Source organism: Lepidochelys kempii, chromosome 15, assembly GCF_965140265.1.
Source record: "Lepidochelys kempii isolate rLepKem1 chromosome 15, rLepKem1.hap2, whole genome shotgun sequence".
Lineage (NCBI taxonomy): Eukaryota > Metazoa > Chordata > Testudines > Cheloniidae > Lepidochelys > Lepidochelys kempii.
In genome coordinates, this window is record NC_133270.1 from 2365868 (window position 1) to 2385770 (window position 19903).

Below are 19903 nucleotides of genomic sequence, written 5' to 3' on the forward strand. Positions count from 1 at the left end.
TTGGCTCTGTTGACCACTGGAGTCAGTGTCCAGCTACTCCTTGGCCATAGTGCGGTGCCAGCATACTCGTGGCCTAGGCAGAGCACCCAGCAGCCAGGTGCCTGCTCTGGTGCAGGCCGAAGCCCTGGGCGTGGGCTGGCCCCATGGGTTGGCCAGGTTCTGTCAGCCTCCCTGCCTTTGCGGACAGCAGCAGCGATAAAGCAGCAGAGTTCAGCCCCGAATCGCCCCGGATCCCAGGGTTTGGTTGTGCCATCGCCAAGGACAGGCCCAGTGTGGCCAGGCATGTGCCTGGCACAGCAGAGGTGGCTGTTTCAGAAGAGCAGCCAAGGAGAGAATGGTGCCCTTATTTGAATCCATATGATGGAGCCAGGTTTTTTCCCAGGGAAAAGGGGGGGAGCACAGTGCTGGTGCTCCTGGGGGGCCCTAAATTGGCTGGGGCCCCTGGGCATGGGCCTGTGCATTAGTCTGCCACTGCCTGGAACCCTTTGGAGCCTGCCCTCCCGCGTGAAGGCGTATGTGGTCAGCAACAATGCAGCCACATGAGGCAACACTGGGCAGCAAAGCGGGAGATTCCGGCTCAGTTCTGGGCTCTGGCTTCCCCTTCCAGGTCTGGGAGAGGCTGTTTGTCACTTCACATCCCCGCTCTCCAGCCAGGTGAGGTATGCGGCATGTAGACAAAGGAGTCAAGGCCCGCTCCTCATGGGGACCTTCATGGGTCTGTGTCTAAGTGCTCACTCTCCACTGCAGTCACTACAGGGGGCGAGAGAACGGGGCAATGCTCCAAGCTAAGCAGTTGGCTGGGGATGGCGGGCGACCACAGAGCCCATGTTAATGCAGCACCTCCTGGGCTCAGCCAGGCTCTGGTGCTGATGGCTCCGCTGGGCTCAGAGCTCGGGGGCTACCCGGTTAGATGGCGTTCACGCTACAGCCTCTGCAATGGCAGCTGAGAGGAGCGTTGATGACAATGGGGGGCGGGATTCTGCTCCCATGGAAGCCAGCACAAGCTAGGCTTTAGACTCTGCAGGAAGTGGACAGAAGACCCTGCTGTGGTGGGCTTGGCACTTCCAGCCCATTACACTGACCATCTGCACCTGCGATTTTCCAGCATCCCTGGCCACAGGCAGGTAACACACATTGCGGAGGACCATGATCAAGGCAGCATCTATTCCTGTACAGAGCCGTTTGTCGTGCCCTTTCTCCTGCAGGGCAGAGGAAAGGAAACCCTCCTCCAAGCTAAACCACGAATGGTCAGTGCACCTGAGTGACACCCAGTGCAGACGCCCAAGGCACTCTTGTGCCATAGCTCATGCTGCGAAGTGCCAATGGCACCGCGAGAGGAGGAGCCCCACAGAGCTGCAGGACAGACCCATGCAGACGTGCCCTGCAGTCTGAGTTAGGGATGCCCCATTCGTGGCTTCAAGTACTAGCACCTCTCCCCATCCCCAGCTGGCAGTTACGAGACAGGAAGGGTTGTATCAGCACCTAACTGGAATCCCAACCATCTGGCTCCAAACACACAGAGGAGTTGTCATCCACAGACTCGGCATGCAAAGGGGAGCCCACGGATACAACGGGGTCCCCGTCAAAGGGCTGGCTCCGAGCGGCCCAGCCATTCAAGGAGTCCAGCTCACACAGTTCAGAAATCATGCTGAGGAAGAACAGAGTAGGAAAAGTTGAGCCTCTTGTTACCTGGCCAGATGATGGCTTCCAGCAAGGTGACCCTTCTAGCCAGGAGCTCCAGCTGGGCCTGCTGCTGTAGGAAGGATTGTAAGCTAATGGCCTAGTGGAGATCGAGAAGAGCACAGAGTGCGAATTCATTCACCCTCGATAGGGGAAGGGAGGGGGATCCGTCACTGAGGGCTGAGTCAGGGAACCAGGACAGCAGCTTGGAGGCCTGGGGGAGGAACTTCCTCTGTGAGGAGAAGGGATCCCCAAGGGATCTCAGATGGCTCCAGCCAGGCGATTGCTCCTGTACGCCCTTTGGAGGATGGGTGCTTTGCACAGGTAAATGCTCTCCCCTCTCTCCCTGCTGTCAGGGCCAGCAGGCTGTTCTGAGGAGCAGGAGGCAGGTTCCATGCTGTTGGATGCACACCACCAGGCTCCAGGGGAGAAGGCTGCAAGGCTCTCACCAGGAGAAGACAGGGTCAGACCTCTAGCTCCCATTGAACTCAGAGTCCAGGTGGGAACAGAGAGAATCCTTTACTCCTGCACTCAGATCCATCCCCCTGAACAGGGAGCAGCTCTGGGGTTCCCTACCTCTCCTGGCTCCCTCTGCTCAGCCAGCACTTGCCTCCTCTTTCGGGCCCTCCCAGAATGTTATGCTGTTGTGGGAGGCTCCCCCGCTGCATCCGTGGGTGAACCCCCCCCCAGGCCTCCTGCTTTCCTTTCCTATCAACTTCTCTCCCGCCTCCTCACGTCCCTCAGCCCTGATCATTACTCCAAGTGCTGCGGGAGGCAGTGGCTGGGAAAGGTCCGGCACAAAATGAAGGGATTCTGATGTGGCAGCCCCATAAATGACCCCAGTCCTTTCACCATTAAAGGGCACCAACCTGGATGCCACTGGGGACTGAGGGGCTGTTTTTAGTTAATCCTTAAAAATATTTCAATGTCATTTTAAAGGTGCTTCTCCTCTGCCCAAGAGAGCCTCTGCCATGTGTTCAAGGTGTAGGTGCCTTGGTGCAGGGGCCATCTTTTCACTGGGAACCTGTACGGCACCCAGCACAATGGGGCCCCAACACAAATATTAAACCACCATAAGAGAAAGGAAAATCTGTAATTAACAATCCCGTCAGCCTGCTGCCACTAGGGGGCATTCTCCAACTGCAGGCAGATCCCTGGGGAACGCCCCAGTACTCAGTCCCTAGCCATGCCCCGCAGGTCCATTCACCGCAGTGGGAGCTGCCCCTTCCCCACTGAGTACAGATGCATCCAAGCGGCCCGTCCTCACGGCGCTGGTCTAGCTGCACTCCCTGGCGATGTCAGTGCCTGGGTGCGTGGGTTGGGGTTTGGGGGTATGCTGCTGTCCTGGTTCCCGTGACCCTCCCCCTGTGCGGGGGAGGTCTGGGATTTTCCTCCTCCAGCAGCTCCAGGACATCAGCAGGTGGGACGCCACTGTGAGGCCATCAAAGCCTGGGTTTCCACAGTTGCCCTAAGCCCTGTTGAAGCGGAATGATGTCATCTTAGGCAACACTGCCGACCCACATGGCAGGCGGACTAAATCCCACCGGCTGCCATCAACAAACAGGCAAAGCTCCCAGTGCAGGGAGGTGTGGGGACTGCAAGCCCCAGCCTCAGCCCACCCCACAGCCTGACTCACTGGCCCTCCTCGCACCATGGGGCTGTGCAGTACCGTGGGCTGGAAGCAGGGAGCACTGTTTGTGTGGTGGCAGCGTGCATGGGCGCTCCCGCGTCCTGCTCTGCCCCTCGCTGGGAGCTCAGCCCCACACCAGCAGCCTGGAATTCTGTCCTCCTGTCTGTCTCTACTCACCATAAAGCCCAATCATTGTTTCCAAGATTAAAACCCTTTCAGCTAAAATCTTCAAAGCCTCTCGGAGCTGGTGTAACCCCTCCCCCTGTGGACGAAAGAGACAGATCCAGCCGTGAAGGGAATGCCCGCGGGTGCACTCCGACCCCCGGGACCTCAGGCAAAGTGGGGGGAAAAGAAGAGGGATGAACAGCCCAGCCGCCCTCTCTCGAGGGGGTGTGGGCAGCTGGTTAAAAAGCCCCTCCTGCCCCAGCTGGGCACTGACATAACAGGCATGCACATGCTGACCCTCAGGGAGCAGGCTGGGCTGGGTGGCATTCTGCAGCATTCACCTGGCACAGCTCATGACAAACACACATGCTGCTGGAGAGGGAAGAGCTAGGTCAGCTCATGCGGGAGACGGGAAGAGCCTGAGTCTCAGATTAAGCAGCAGCCCTCTGGCTGAATCCCATCGCTGGCCACTATCCCCTGTCCCTTCCCCCCACCCCTGCAGGTGCGAGTGCAGCCCATCCAGGTAGCCCCAGCTCACCAAGCCCCATGATCCCTCGTGCAGCATGGCTGCCATGCCCCGGCCTAGAGTTGGCTGCATTTCAGAGCTTGGGGGAAGGGACTGCTGAGTGCGCAGCCAGCCATGGGCTTGGGGGGCTCAGGAAATGCAGTAGCCTTTGGAACAGTCTAAACTGCTGCCTGTTCTGGCTCCAGAGCACCACTCTGCGCTGTCTGCGTTCCCACAAGGATCCTGGCAAAGCGCTGCACTGGGGCCCTGCACTGCAGGGTGGCCTCACCCATTGCACCCCTCACTCATCTCTGCTGTAGTCCCCAGGCGGGAATAGCTGGGAGCGCAGTGCTCATGTTGGCCTGCAGGGGCTGCTGTTGGGCCACACCAGGATTCTCACCCTGGGGCTGCCTCCAGGGGGCTTGCACCTCAAGACCCCCATTTTGTCTCCTGGCTGTGTCAGCTGATGGGGTTCAAGCCGGGACAAGGCTCTTCACACCCCTCAGATGCTGGTCTGCACCAAGCTGGTTCTGGGCTTTGAAAGGCTGGATGCTGCTGCAGCCCCTGCAATCCCTCCTGGCTTCCCTAGCATCCAAGTGCCCCGGGAATGTCCCTGGGATAGGGAAGGGGAGGCACCCAGAGCAGATCTCGGTTCCTGCTCCCCAAAGCAACCACCCTTCTTCCTCCTCCGCCCACAGAGATTCGCTGCCAGTGGGTCCGGCGCCAGCGGGTCCGTGTGAGGGGCTAGCATTGGCTCTGCACTTCCAAGTGCAGGGTGGGGGCGGTGAGAGACGGGGATGGGAGCCATGCAGTCAGGGACATTAAGGAGGCAAGGAGGGGCTAGCTGGTACCTGTCAGCCAATGATCGGGGGGCGGGAGCCAGGCAGGGCTGTCCCAGCAGCACAAAAGGACAGCTGCTAGCCTTGTGCCGGGCAGAGTGGGGGGCACACAGGGAGTGGAGAGGGCGCATGCTGCAGGTTAGGAGCAGGACTCCCTGCAGCCAGCAGGCAGATGGAGACACATGTAAAGAGAGGTTCCCACAGCTGTATCAATCGCTAACCCCACAACCAGGACACGGGGGGCCGGAAGCCCTGGCACCACCCACTTCTCTGGGCCAGCCCTGCCCTGCGGCTCCACGCAGTCCAGGCACTGTGGGGACAGATCCAGCTTCGCCATCGGCACGAATATTCACACTGGCCTGGTGGGGGCCCGTACTGTGAGCCGGTCCCCTGGCGCTGGCCCCAGCCCCCGTTCCCAGAGAGGCCTTCCCAGCTTTGTGCAAAGGGATAGAAGTGGGAGGATCCAGTGTCTCCAGCAGACACGGCCCCGAGAGCGGAAGGGCCGAGGAGTGGGCCCCAGGGATGGGGGGTGATGATGGGAAAGATCCCAGGGGGTGAGGGGGGTGGGGAAGAAATGGAGCATGAGAGAGACAGAAAGAGAGAAAGATGGATGGGGCATGGGCTGAGCTCCAGAGGGACCAGGGTGCTCAGTCAGGGCTGCCACCATGTCCCCCTCCCCAGTCAGCATGGCCTGGCCACAGCCCCCCGATCCCACCGAGGCTGGAGCAGGTAAGGGGAAACAAGCCATGGCCTTTGGCTCCATGCCACAACCTGCCAGCATCATTAATTCCCCTCTGCGGGGCCATCCCGGGGGCAACCTGGCAGATCCCAGCAGCCCGTCTCCTCTTCGGAGCTACACTGCCATCATCCATCCATGCGGCTTCCCCAACCTGGCAGCCACTTCCTCTCCTGGCACCTATGCCGAGCCCCATCCTGCCTGGCAGCTTGGAATGGCACCGCTGACCTTTCATCCCATCCCGGCCCGCATGGCGAGCCCCCCTGCAGCAGCCAGGGCTGAAGGCTTGGCCAGCTGTGAACGTGTCTGTGTACAAGAGGCGACGGGAGGCCCAGGCTAGAGCCTGGTTCAGGATTGGCGGGCGGGGGAGGTCAGGCTGAAATGGGCCCAAAGCTTTCCCCCGCCATGCCCGGTGTGGCAGCGATGGCAGTGGAAAGGCCCAGAAGTAGCTGGGCGTCATGCGGGGCGTCCCATGGAAGGGGCCAGGTCCAGAGACTGGCAGGCCAGCTGGGCCTCCAGCGGACGGGAGGAGGGCGCGCCTGGCCACAGCCCTGCCAGGGACGTTTCCACGGTGAGGGGGATGGAATGTGGAGTGCCACAGCGCCATGGCGGGGGGATGCGCCCTGCAGACTCGAGGGAGCCCCGGCTTCAGGCAGGGCAGGTTTCTGCTCTCCTAGGAGGGGGCGCTCACGGGCAGGGCAGGGGGCTTCCAAGCAGCCTCTGGGCCATGAGGGGAGAGAAGCGGCTCTGTGGTCCCGTCCCCTCCACATGGGACACCGCGTTAACCAGGGATGTCAAGGGGAGGCCCCAGCACTGCCTCTCTGGCCCCCGGAGCCTGGCGGAGCAGGCTCTGTCTATGGGGCTGAGGGGTTGTGGCAGGATGCTGCAATGCAAAGCCCTATGCCCCCCCGGGAGGCTGGTGCCAGTTCCGGGTGCAGTGTGCAGAACAGCAGTGGGTGAGCGAGCGGCTGGTGCCCTGTGCTTACCCAGGTGCCCTTCTCCCCCTGCTCGCCTTTTGGACCCAGCTGCCCCTGAAACAGAGACAAGAGAGATGCCAGCGTGAGCCGGAGCCAGCCCAGGGCTGCTGACACAAGGGGCACCCGAGGATGAGAAGCCTGGGGGGAGGGGACAGAAGAGGCCTGCTGGGGGGGGCATACGGGAAGGATCCACCCTTCCCCAGAGTGGAGAGCACAGGGCACACCCCAGCATGAGGAGGGACATCTTCCCAGTGTGGGACAGGGAGCCCTGGGGTGAGGGGCACAGACAGCCATCTCCAAGCGTGGGGCGGGGGCTCTGGGGTGGGGGGGACACAGACAGCTCTCTCCCTGCGTGGCTCGGGGGCTCTGGGGGAGAGGGGGCACAGACAGCCCTCTCCCAGCATGGGGTGGGGGGCTCTGGGGTGGGGGACACAGAGAGACCTCTCCCAGCGTGGGTCGCGGGGCTCTGAGGGACAGGGGGCACACACAGCCTCTCCCAGCATGGGGCGGGGGCTCTGGGAGGGAGGGGCACAGACAGCCTCTCCCAGCGTGGGGTGCGGGGCTTTGGGTGTGGGCTGTGGGGCATGAGGAGTGGCCCCTCCCCATGTAGGCCGTGGGGCTCTGGAATCTTGGATCGGGGCTCCCCCCCCAACATACAGAGCACTGGAATGGATTTGAGGGATCAAGCCCCACAACATACACGGTCCCCATCCAAGCCTCTGCTCCCAGGAGAGCCAGGAGGGCCCTAGAGAGAGAAGGCAGCGAGTGCCTGGCTGTGGCCTGGCACACTGCCCCAGCCCCTCCGGCATCTCACAGACAGCCAGGCCTCTGAGTAAGGAGCAGTGGAACGGCACATGGATTTTGGGCAGACCCCTGCCCCTCGTGTGCTTGTTCGTCTGGCACACCATCGCCCACTTGTGGAGTTCACTCCCGTGAACCCGAGTCTCTGCCATCCCCAGGGTGGCAGGGCACAGCCTGGGAATGGATGGATGGGGAAAGCCGTTTTTCTCCCTCTGCTAGTGGAGGCAGCACTGCCGTCCGTGGAGGTGGAAGGGGTCCCCGATGGAGCCCTGGCACTGTCCCTGCCTCTGTGCCCAAGCCTGTCCCAGGAGGGGAACGTTGTCTCCATGGCCTCTCTGCCCAAGCTGCCAGCGAAGAAGCTGGTTGTAGTGGCAGAGACAGAGGCATGTGTCCAGCAACCCACCTCGTCTCAGACAGGCCCCTGGACAGGACCCCAGCCTGAGAGCGAAGGGTCTGCGCTCTGACCCACTTGACAGTCACGGAGCCAGGGAGCTGCTCCTGCGAGCGGTAAACCCTCCACCCACCAGGGCTGAGCTCCAGCCTCTGGCAATGGCCTGGGAAGTGGTCTGGTGGCAGGGGCTGGCTGGGCCATCGCCCTGCAAGACATAGGCAGTGCCCGCTGGACCAGCCCAGAGCAACACCAGTGTCTGCACCTGGCCTTGCAAAGGCAGAATGCCCCTGCTCCACCATTGCCCCTGCCCTCAGCCTTGCCCCATGCACCCCTCTGCAGCCCTGTCCCCTCACACACGGCCCTGGCTACTAGCTGCGCGGCAGGGGCTGGGGGTCACTCACTCTGTCTCCTTTCTCCCCTGGGGGACCGGCGGCTCCGTCAGCACCTGGCTCTCCGGGTAACCCCTGCACAGCAACAATGACAGCATCAGCATCCTGGTTTCAGGGGCTGCTCTCCCCAGCCTGGCCACAGCCTAGCTGGCACCACTGGAGGGGGCTGGCTCCAGATACCCAGGTGATGGGGGGTTCTTGTGTATCCAGGAGAGGGAGGGCAGTTCTTGAGTGCCATGGGGAGGGGAGAAGGGGTCTCATGTACTCAGGGCAGGGGTGACTTGCGGAAGCAGATCACATACCCATCCCAACAGGAGAGATAAGATACTCAGGCCCTGCCCCCCACCCCATAGGCAGCTCCCTGTGCCCCCTGCCTCTTTTCCCCCAGATACAGCACTTACATCGCGTCCCGGAGGGCCTGGTAGCCCAACTGGCCCTGGGGGGCCCAGAGGACCTGGAACAAGAGGAGCAGAACACACTGTGTAATTATGCCCCATATTCTTCATAATAATATAATTCTGATATGAGTATGACATAATTATGATGTATTTTGCGCAAAATGAGGCATGTGACATATCATTGGAAAGTTATGATTTACGGAATATGATTATCTTATTTGTATGCATGTATCATTTTGGTATCTGAAGTTAGGAATATTGTATATGCACCTATTACAAATGTGTTTACACCTGGGGAACGCCCACTAGACAGAATGCAGTTTAGATGGCTGGCTAGGATAGGCCATTAGGGGAGAACAATAGGTCTCAGAAGATGCTAATCTCCCACTGGGAAGCCTTCCTGGCGACGCTACAAACAGCCTCTGAATCATGGCTGTGGTGGCCCTAGAGGGACATGTGACCAAGTCACTTGGTACTGGACTCCATCATAATGCTAGTGTTTTTCCACTGACCAGGTGTGGGAGTCAAAGGGTTCCCGCCACATGCAAACATTATTTAAGGCAGGGGAATGACATCATTGTGGTTTGTTCTTCACTGACTCCCCACCCAAGAAAGAGGATGGCTGGAAACACAGGAGAACAAAAGGACGGAGCTGGGGAGAAGGGCTGAGCCCAGGCTGGGAAGAGGTCTGGCCTGTGAAAGGGATCCCTGGAGTTTTAAGCTGCAAGCAAGAGCAGCCAGCCTTCAAGACTCTCTGCAATCTGCCTAAAACAACATTTAGGGTGAGAAGCTGTTACACGTATCCAATTTCTTTAGTATATTAAGCTTAGATTGTGTATTTGTTCTATTTGCTGGGTAATCTGCTTCGATCTGTTTGCTGACCCTTATAATAATTTAAAATCTACCTTTTGTAGTTAATAAACTTGTTTTGTTTTGTCTAAGACCAGTGTGTGGAAATCATAACTTGGGGCAGAAAGCTGTTGCATATCTCTCTCCACATTGAGGGAGGGGGCAAATTTCACGAGCTTACGCTGTACAGTTCTCTGAGCGGCACAAGATGGTGAAATTTTGGGTCTACACTCCAGAGTGGGGTGTGCACTTGAGTACAGCACTTCAGTTCTTTAGCTGAGCCTTCCCATGCAGAGCTGATCTCAGCATCTGTGTGTCCCCCTACTTGTATGTGTGCTGGTAAAGTGCAGTCTGAAGCCTGGGGAAGGGCTTGATAGGCTGCATAGCAGTACAGTGTAAAGGGAGCCCAGGCTGGTGGGTCAGGTGGGCTCAGTGGTACCCCAGTTCCAAATGGCACCCTGAGGGTGGCACCCCCTCGGCTGGCAGCACCAGGCTCATATCCCTGCTGTTATGCCCAACCATCGATGGCACATTCCCAAGGGATGTGTATCCCTCAGCTTGGAATTCCTTGTGCCAGCCTTGCCGTGGGCAAAGTCCATCCCGTAAAGCCCCATGGAGGCCGTGGGGGACTACAGGGAGACCTCCACTGGATGGGGTAACCAGCGACCTGGACATCAGAGCGCCAGTGAGGAACGGGGAGGAGGGGAACTTACCTATTGGCCCTGAAGGCCCTGGGGGTCCCGCAGGCCCCATAGTGCCAACGCTGTCAGATTCAGTGAAGGTGTTTGACAGAAGCGGGTCCCCTGGGACATGGAGGGAGGAGAGATTAGAGGGGACTGCCAGGCGGTGCTGGCTTATAAGGACTCTGAGGAGCCCCCTTTTCCTCCTGGAGCCACAGTGAAATGGGCCCAACATCCCTTAGCATGGGCCAACTGCACAGCCAGACTGGGCCCAGTTCAGCCGCTTGCTCAGCGAGATTTGGGCAGAGGGCCAGATCTGCTGGGTATGGCACAGCAGGGACACAGCAGCCAGCCAGCCACGCGGAGATACAGCTGATCAGACTCATGCACACATGTGCCCGTATGCACAGGCCACCATGGTTACCAGCAGGGGTCAGGCGCGAGCCTTCTGCACAAGCCTCTCCCACTGACTGAGTGGCAGGCTCTTCTCCTCAGTGCTCCGGCTGCTGTGTGGAGATGAATCACACACACTTTGTCTGGGTAGTCCATAGGCACTGACTGCCACGTATGGCAGTCCTTGCTCAGACGCATACACCAGTCCCTGTACATTCAGACATATATGCCCAAATCCATGTGTGGCCAAGTGGCGAGGGCACTAGACGGGGACCCAGGAGATCTGGGTTCTGTTCCCTGATCTGACCTTCTGGGTGACCTTGAACAAGTCACTTGCTCTGTGCCCCAGTTTCCCCATCTATAAAATGGGGATAATGCTATTGCCTTCCTCTGTAACACACTTTGAGATCACCACCAAAAAGAGCTATACAAGAGTGGAGTACTAGGGCCTGCAGAGGTGCACGTACAGGCTCATCGCGCGGGCACAGTTAGACAGGCCCGGGCGCACATGCAGCTGGAAGCCTTGCCCAGAAATGGTTTGATCCGCACCCAAGCTGAGTGGTTTTAGTTTAGCAAGTGTCCAGCAGCTGCACTCTAGCCTGTGGAGGTTGGCTGCTAAATCTGGCCACTAGGGGGCAGAGCAGGCCAATACAATCCAGGACAAGGGCTTAGGACCGTTAAACGTACCCACTAGAACCTGCAGCCATGGGAGGCGAGTGTCTGCTGGAGAGGTGCTGGACGCAAGGCTCCGCTGAGGCACACCCTGGCTCCCCTGCTCTGCCTCCCTCCCAGAGGAGACGCCCAGGACTGGAGTCCATGCCTTGCATTGTGTCCCTTGCCACATGGAGGGACCCAGCGGGAGGTGGCCCCGGGCTTCTTCCTGCTGACATTTTCTGGGGACAGCCCAGGCAGGCCCCACCACAGCGGACCCTGCAGCAGTGAAGTGGTTAACGCCTCCGGCTGAGGTACTGCTAAGGCTCCCGGCTTTGGGCTCTGGCACCTGCCCAGTGAAGTCACATCAGTGCGCAGTCCTGCCGCGGCTACTGGGGCAATGCCACCCCCCGTGAGACCGGGTCACCTCGCTGGCACAGCTCCGCTCCCAGGGTGCAGGGCACTGCGTGATGGCTTGCACGCCACCTGGGTACAGGCTGAAGTGTAATAACAACACCTAGCTCACACACAGCACTTGTCATCAGTAGGTCTCCAAGTGCTTGACGAAGGAGGCCAGTGTCATCATCTCCAGTTCACAGAGGGGAAACTGAGGCCCAGGGAGGGGAAGTGGGTTGCCCAAGGGCACCCAGCAGGCCAGAGCTGGGAATAGAAGCTGTGTTTCTTGAGGCCCAGTCCAGTGCTTGCTCCACTAGGCCATGCTCCAAGGATGAGGACTGTGGGTGCCAGAAGCTTAGGGCTAGGGACCCTGGCTCCCAGCATGTGAATGAGAAAGGCAAAGATGAGCCTCAAAGGAAACACACAGTTGGGCTCAGGCCCTTTTCTTGTGTGTGCTTTTCTATGATGGAGAAAGACACTCTAGAAGGGTTTTATTTAAAAAGAAATATTTTACATTCAAATATCAAGTCTCATCTAACCTGGGAGACTCTGTGGCTGACTGGAGAACTGGGGCATCCCACGGCGGTAAAAGCTGAGCACTGGAGAGGGGGAGGGATTTCATCTGCTGCTCTGACTTCCCATATGACACAAGCCAGAGACCCTCACACAGTGACTCCCACCTCCAGCCCCGAGCTTCTGAGCAGATGAGCCAGGATCTGAACCTGAGGGCCTGTCCCTGTGCTCCGTGCCGGGAGCATTCCGCTAGAGCACCAACGCCCACTCCGTTCATCAGACTCCAGCAGCCAGCGACCATGGGGAGAAAGGGTCTCTTTGTTAAGGATCCCCCTCCCCTTTAATGAAAACGTGACAGCTTACAGCATACATCTCCTGCCATGCCACTAAGGAGTCCTCCAGCAAAGCCGGGGGAGACTAGACTTGCCATTTCTGATATTTCTAAGCAAAAAAACCCTTTAAAATCCTCCAGCGCCAGCCCCTCCCCAGCTGCTTTCTCCCTCAGAAGGCAGCCACAGGGCCACAAACACATTATCTTTTTCTCTTTCCTGTCACTGTGGAGACTAGTGGTGCTGTCAGGGTGCTGCTACCTAGTGCAAACGCAGGGTAACTACAGCATCAGGCAAAGGACAATAAGGAGGCTGGAGTGAGACACAGAGCGAGTCCAACAGGACTGTTTTAGCTGCATCTGACTGAGTGAATTGGCTCCCGCCCGCCTCAGTGCCAGAGAGCCCGACACAGTGACTGGCAAGGGCTTCCAGGTACGTGGTTCTTCAAGGACACAATGACACCCACTGTCTGGGTAGGCCTGTGCTTGGCTAAGAGATCCCACACCAAGGGAAACCCAGGCGCTGTGGGAAGAGCAGCTGGGGACTTGGTAGGTGGTGCCCTGAGCCAGTCCCAAGGCCATGCCCTAGTATAGTGTCTCATTCACATGAGACACAAGCTGAGATCCTAGCCACATAAGGTTATCAGTGAACCAAGGCTGGGCTTTATTGTAAGGAGCTAGCTCCTGCTCTCCGTTCCAAATGAAGACAGCACTCTCCTTCACTTCCTGTCCCAAAGTGGTGTGTAGTGATACAGATACTAGGAATAGCAAGGGTTAAATGTGCATTTCACAGACAGGTAACTAAACACAGAGAGAGGAACCACTTGCCCCAGATCACACACTGAGTCAGAAAGGGAACCCAGGAGTCCTGATGCCCAGTGATCTAAACCAGTGGTTCTCAACTTTTGCCATATAGTGACACTCCCATAGAATCACAGAAATGTCAGACTGGAAGGGACCTTGAGAGGTCATCAAGTGGAGCCCCTGCGCTGAGGCAAAACCAAATATCGAACCTAAATCTCCCTTGCTGCAGATGAAGCCCATGACTTCTTGTCCTGCCTTCAGGGGACATGGAGAACAACTGATCCCCGTCCTCGTTAGAACAGCCCATAACACATTTGAAGACTCTTATGAGGTCCCCCTCGGCCTTTTTTTGTCAAGACTAAACATGCCCAGTTTTTCTAACCTTTCCTCATAGCTCAGATTGATCATCTTTGTTGCTCTTCTCTGGACTCTCTCCACATCTTTCCCAAAGTGGGGCACCTAGAATTGAGCGCAATGCTCCAGCTGAGGCCTCACCAGTGCCGAGTAGAACGGGACAATTTCCTCTCCTCTTTTACATATGACACTCCTGTTAATACAGCCCAGAATCATAGAATATCAGGATTGGAAGGGACCTCATGAGGTCATCTAGTCCAACCCCCTGCTCAAAGCAGGACCAACACCAACTAAATCATCCCAGCCAGGGCTTTGTCAAGCCTGACCTTAAAAACCTCTAAGGAAGGAGATTCCACCACCTCCCTAGGTAACCCATTCCAGTGCTTCACCCTTCTACTGAAATAGTGTTTCCTAATATCCAACCTAAACCTCCCCCACTGCAACTTGAGACCATTACTCCTTGTTCTGTCATCTGCTACCACTGAGAACAGTCTAGATCCATCTTCCTTAGAACCCCCTTTCAGGTAGTTGAAAGCAGCTATCAAATCCCCCCTCATTCTTGTCTTCCGCAGACTAAACAATCCCAGTTCCCTCAGCCTCTCCTCATAAGTCATGTGTTCCAGTCCCCTAACCATTTTTGTTGCCCTCCGCTGGACATTTTCCAATTTTTCCACATCCCTCTTATAGTGTGGGGCTCAAAACTGGACACAGTACTCCAGATGAGGCCTCACCAATGTTGAATAGAGGGGAATGATCACGTCCCTCGATCTGCTGGCAATGCCCCTACTTCCCCGGCTCCTCCTTCTTCCCTTTTTTAAAGATGGGTACTACATTAGCTCTTTTCCAGTCATCCAGGACCTCCCCCAATAGCCATGAGTTTTCAAAGATAATGGCCAATGGCTCTGCAATCACATCCACCAACTCCTTTAGCACTCTCGGATGCAGGGCATCCGGCCCCATGGACTTGTGCTTGTCCAGCTTTTCTAAATAGTCCCGAAGCATCTGGGGTGTGGGGGGCCAGGGCCAGGGCTGAACTGCTGCATCTCCAGCCGCATTGGGTGTCTCCTTGGACAGTCACGCAGCCAAAGCCAGTGGTGCCGGAATCAAGCCCAGCTTGCCCGGCTCCCAGCCCCCCCAACCAGAAAGACATGTTCATACTGACTCGCTGGTAAAGTGCCAGGGCCTTTAATGAGCACAGGAGGGCAGGACCTTTCATCTCTCCTCTGGAAACCAGCCCGTCTGAGCGCCACACGGGGGCCATCCCCTACTGACTCCCCCACTGCAGCCCAGCGCCCCCTCGCACATGCTCTGTCTCCAACCAGGTAACTTCCTCCTCCCTCCCCCCTCCCAGCTACTTACTTGGGTCAGCAATGCGGGATACTGTAGGCCCCACTGGGGCAGGGGGGCCTGGGGGTCCCGGAGGCCCTGGAAGACCCGGAAATCCCTTCTCTCCGGGGATGCCCCTTGCACCATCCTGCCCTGGCGGACCCGGGGGGCCTAGAAAGGAAGAATAAAGGCAGGAAAGATCGTGAGGGCTGAGCGAAAGCAACTCTTGCTTTAGAGCTGCAGGCGTCACCTGGGCAGGGCCGCCACACGGGGGACCCTTCCTGCACAGCACAGCTGCCGTGCTTGTGGGCTCGGCCGCCCTATAGAAACCTGGTTACAAGACAAGAAACCACACCTGAGTGAAAGGCATTGTGGGTATTTCCTTAGCCTGGGCAGGAAGACGAGGCCAGATCTGCAGAGGGCTCCAGGCAGTCCTGCCCCCCAGCCAGTGCTAGCAGGGTGCTCACCGGCCATGCTCCAGTGCTGTGTGGGGCAGAACCCAAGCTGCTGTGTGCTGATGGAGCTGCCTTGGGGATTGGGTGCCACCCCCTTCTCTCAGTCCGGGCTGGAGGATGCTGCACAACGGCAGAGCCCAGAACGGTCCTCAGTATCCCGGATCTGGACACGTGACTTATCCCACCCCAGGGGACCTACCTGCTGCCCTGCAGCTGGCACAGCACAGGCTCCGGGCCGGGCAGGGGACGAGGCAGTTCTCCGAAGGCTGGCTCTGCAGCCAGAGGCCCAGTGGCCCCACCTGTGCTTCACTTAACCCTGATATATGGCCAGAGAGGCTGCAAAGCAGGGCAAGGCGAGGGGTGGAAATGGCCCTTCCCCTTCCTCCTGGTCTGCCCCTCTGTTCCCCTCCCCTCGCCCATCCCATGGCCCTCTTGCAGCCTGGTACCAAAGGCCCCTCTCCCCTTTCCAGCAGTAGCCAGCACTGGATGCTCCACAGGAAGGTGTAAAAGCCACCAGTGCCCCCCAGGCGCCTAGCTAGCACTGGCTTCCTCCTAACCCCAGCTGCTGACCTGCTGATTTCCTGGCCTGGGGAGGAAATGCTCCCTGGGCTGCATGCAGGGGTGGGAGCCAAACCCTGCTCTGCATGGGGTGCCCACCGCCCTCTCCCACTAGAGCCGGCTCTTGCTGGAGCCAGTGGGGTCAGTGCGCAGCGGACTCTAGGCCTGGCAGTGCCAGGCTTTGTTGTATCCCAGACCCGGGAGCGTTTAGGAGTAAGAGCCTGCAGGTTGTGCTGGGCTAAGTGGCCCCTGGCCTGAATACTGTCACACATGTTTAACGGGGCCCCCTTGGTGACCTTCTCTCCCTGCCCCTGGCTTTGGCTGGGAGAGGGTGGGAGAAGGCCCCCAGCACAGGAGTCTGCCTGCTCCACAGCCCATGATGCCTGGCTGGGGGCATCATCCTGCCAAGGAGCTCCTGGTAGTGACACCACCCAGAGTGGCCAGGATCGAGGGCTCCCCAGGGTCCCACACTCCTCCCTGGCTAGGGGCCAGCTGGGACCCAGCACCCAGAGATGGGAGGGGAGAGACCCAGCCATGTTCTCCCAGCCCCCAAACAGGCGTGAGGGCTCAGGCTGTCCTGGCAAATGGGTACGCCCAGCTTGGAGGCACCACACCGTTCCCTCGCGCCAGGGGAAAGGGGAGGCTCTGAGCAAAGGGGAGGTGTCAGGAGGAAAACGCGAGATCCTCCCTGCCAGAAACCCAGGCCTGAGCTCCCCCAGCTAGCTGGCTCAGCCCGGCCGGTTAACAAGCCCAGTTGGGCTGTGGCAGAATCACCTGCCTGGCGGCTGCCCCACTGCCTGCAGGGAGCCGATAGGTCTGTGTTTAAAAGCTCAGCAGCAGCAGGTTGCTGGCTGCTCAAGGCTTATGTCTGCGGCTGCGATCACTGCTGCCCCGCCTTGCTCCTGGCTGGTTCCGCTCTGCTCCAACCCTGCACCCTTGTCCGGTGCCTTGTTTAGCTCTGACTCCGGTTCTGTTCCTGGCTCCAACCACTAGGCTGGGCTCTGTCTCTACCCTCTAGGTTAGACTAACTACGTCCCGATCACTCCCCTGGCACTGCCAGGGTGGGGAAACCTAGCCTGGCAGGTTTGTGATAAGTCATACGCCCCATCATGAATGAGGGGGAATCACGGTGGGGGCTTAGAACACAAACAGGTCTCCTTCCTTCCCGGGGAGGGGAGGAGGGGCTCAGCAACCCCATCCCATTCCTCTCCCACTCCCCACACCTGCCTTGCCAGGCTCGGCTGCTCCTACTTCCATGGGGAGCGGGCTGCTCAGTGCCAGGGGGGCTTCCAGCCACAGCCCCTGGAGTGGGTCCCACCAACTCCCAGGTACAGGGCAGGGATCAGCTCTGCTGACCCCATGGCTCCCGTGCTCCCTGGAGATCCAAGTCCCACCAGGTGATTAGAAGGGCCCACTGGCACCAAGGGCTCAGCAGCCAGCCCTTGGCTCAGTGGTGGGTTGCAGCTGAAGACAGGGAGCATGCAGCGAGAGGGGGCGGGAGCTGGCGTTGACTTGCGCAGGCCTCCCCGAGGATGCAGGGAGGTTGAGAACAAAGGAAAGGGGATGCGAGAGGGATGCCAAGGTTGGAAGGGAGCAGGGTGCGTGCACTGCATGGGGACCTGGTGGGGCCCTTGGGGAGGATGGCTGTTAACATTTAACTCCAGAAGGCCGGAAGCGACACAGCACTGGACACCTTCCAAGCCTAATAAACATTACACAGACCACTGGGACTCCGAGACATGCTGCCAAGAGCAACTGCAGCTCCCAGCATTAACTCCTTCCCCAGTCTGGCTCCTGGCTCAGCCTCGTAGGGAGGGGGCCGATCTTTCCCCCATGTCCCATCTGTGCTCGGGAGATCCCAGTCTCCATGGCAATGCAAACCTGCCCCACTCCCAGCAGCACTAACCTGGGAGGGACCATCTCTGTGTCCATGCAGTCCTGAGCTTCCCCCAAAGTTGCCCCAGGAGCAGGGGGTTCCCTGGGTGTGCATCCCCAGCCCTGACCTGAAGGCACAGCGCTCCCTCAAGGAAAGATCCTTTTGCAGAGCTAAGAAGGATTAGCATGCCGTGGACTAGGCTGATGTCATTTATTTGGACTTTCCAAATCCTTTGACAGACCCCACGCCCTGAGCCTATTAAGGAACTGACAGGGAAAGAGGCAAAGCACCATCCTGGGTCTGAAAGTGGCAGAGACCGAGCAGGATTAAATGGCCTAGTTCAAACCTGGGTAAAGGTTCATCGCAGGGTGCAACGTGGGTCTGTGCTAGGGCTGGAGCAGTCTGCTACGATCATAGAATCATAGAATCATAGAATATCAGGGTTGGAAGGGACCCCAGAAGGTCATCTAGTCCAACCCCCTGCTCGAAGCAGGACCAATTCCCAGTTAAATCATCCCAGCCAGGGCTTTGTCAAGCCTGACCTTAAAAACCTCTAAGGAAGGAGATTCTACCACCTCCCTAGGTAACCCATTCCAGTGTTTCACCACCCTCTTAGTGAAAAAGTTTTTCCTAATATCCAATCTAAACCTCCCCCACTGCAACTTGAGACCATTACTCCTCGTTCTGTCATCTGCTACCATTGAGAACAGTCTAGAGCCATCCTCTTTGGAACCCCCTTTCAGGTAGTTGAAAGCAGCTATCAAATCCCCCCTCATTCTTCTCTTCTGCAGGCTAAACAATCCCAGCTCCCTCAGCCTCTCCTCATAAGTCATGTGTTCCAGTCCCCTAATCATTCTTGTTGCCCTTCGCTGGACTCTCTCCAATTTATCCACATCCTTCTTGTAGTGTGGGGCCCAAAACTGGACACAGTACTCCAGATGAGGCCTCACCAATGTCGAATAGAGGGGAACGATCACGTCCCTCGATCTGCTCGCTATGCCCCTACTTATACATCCCAAAATGCCATTGGCCTTCTTGGCAACAAGGGCACACTGCTGACTCATATCCAGCTTCTTGTCCACTGTCACCCCTAGGTCCTTTTCCGCAGAACTGCTGCCTAGCCATTCGGTCCCTAGTCTGTAGCTGTGCATTGGGTTCTTCCGTCCTAAGTGCAGGACCCTGCACTTATCCTTGTTGAACCTCATCAGATTTCTTTTGGCCCAATCCTCCAATTTGTCTAGGTCCTTCTGTATCCTATCCCTCCCCTCCAGCGTATCTACCACTCCTCCCAGTTTAGTATCATCCGCAAATTTGCTGAGAGTGCAATCCACACCATCCTCCAGATCATTTATGAAGATATTGAACAAAACCGGCCCCAGGACCGACCCCTGGGGCACTCCACTTGATACCGGCTGCCAACTAGACATGGAGCCATTGATCACTACCCGTTGAGCCCGACAATCTAGCCAGCTTTCTACCCACCTTGTAGTGCATTCATCCAGCCCATACTTCCTTAACTTGCTGACAAGAATACTGTGGGAGACCGTGTCAAAAGCTTTGCTAAAGTCAAGAAACAATACATCCACTGCTCTTAGCTAGTGCTTTTCATTGAGGGTCAGTGTCCTCAGCCACATTTCACAGGCAGGGAAACTGAGGCACTGAGTGGGGAAGAGACTTGTTCAAAGACACCCAGCAGGCCAGCGGCAGAGATGGGACTTGAACCCAAATCTCCTGAGATAGCCCAGTGCACTATTCACTAGGCCACACTGACAAGCATGTTTAATGTCTTACATACAGGGACTGCCCTTGTGCCCTGTGATTGTACAGAACTGAGCACACCGGGTCCTGCTCCCTGACTAGGGTGCGGAGACGCTCCCATAATACAAATAAATAATCACCTGGAAAAGGAGTCGAGCAATGAGACAGCAGCACGTTGCAGACGCCCCAAGAGAAAGAAGACTAGAGAGGTCTGGGAGGAAATTTAGAGGGACCAAACTGCACGAGGGCATTGGGCAGCCGACGAAATTCCGTGCTGACAATCACAAAGCAATGCAGATTGGGAGGGATGATCTGAGCTACCCGCATCTCACTGAGTTCCAGGTGAACTGTGGCATCTCAGGAGAAAGGCCTGGGATGTACAACAAGCTGTTCCATCGAGGCCTCTGCTCAGTGCACAGCTGGGGTTCAAAAGGCAACCAAGAGGTTAGGA

The 19903-nt window shown here is 57.8% G+C and overlaps 1 protein-coding gene across 8 annotated transcripts in view; it reads right to left on the reverse strand.

Moving 5' to 3' along the window:
- Positions 1-19903, reverse strand: part of EMID1 (EMI domain containing 1) — a 95746-nt gene that overhangs the window by 4032 nt on the left and 71811 nt on the right. For 3 of the 8 annotated variants that reach the window (XM_073312550.1, XM_073312544.1, XM_073312545.1), the window contains 5 exons: positions 14839-14976; positions 10074-10163; positions 8515-8567; positions 8126-8188; positions 6542-6586 (listed from right to left, as the gene is read on the reverse strand). In XM_073312550.1, the coding sequence (XP_073168651.1) occupies positions 6542-6586; positions 8126-8188; positions 8515-8567; positions 10074-10163; positions 14839-14976 (389 nt within the window). Of the gene's footprint in view, positions 1-1689; positions 1751-3487; positions 3573-6541; positions 6587-8125; positions 8189-8514; positions 8568-10073; positions 10164-14838; positions 14977-19903 lie in introns of all 8 variants that reach the window. The other 5 variants (XM_073312552.1, XM_073312549.1, XM_073312551.1 and 2 more) reach the window with 5 other exon arrangements.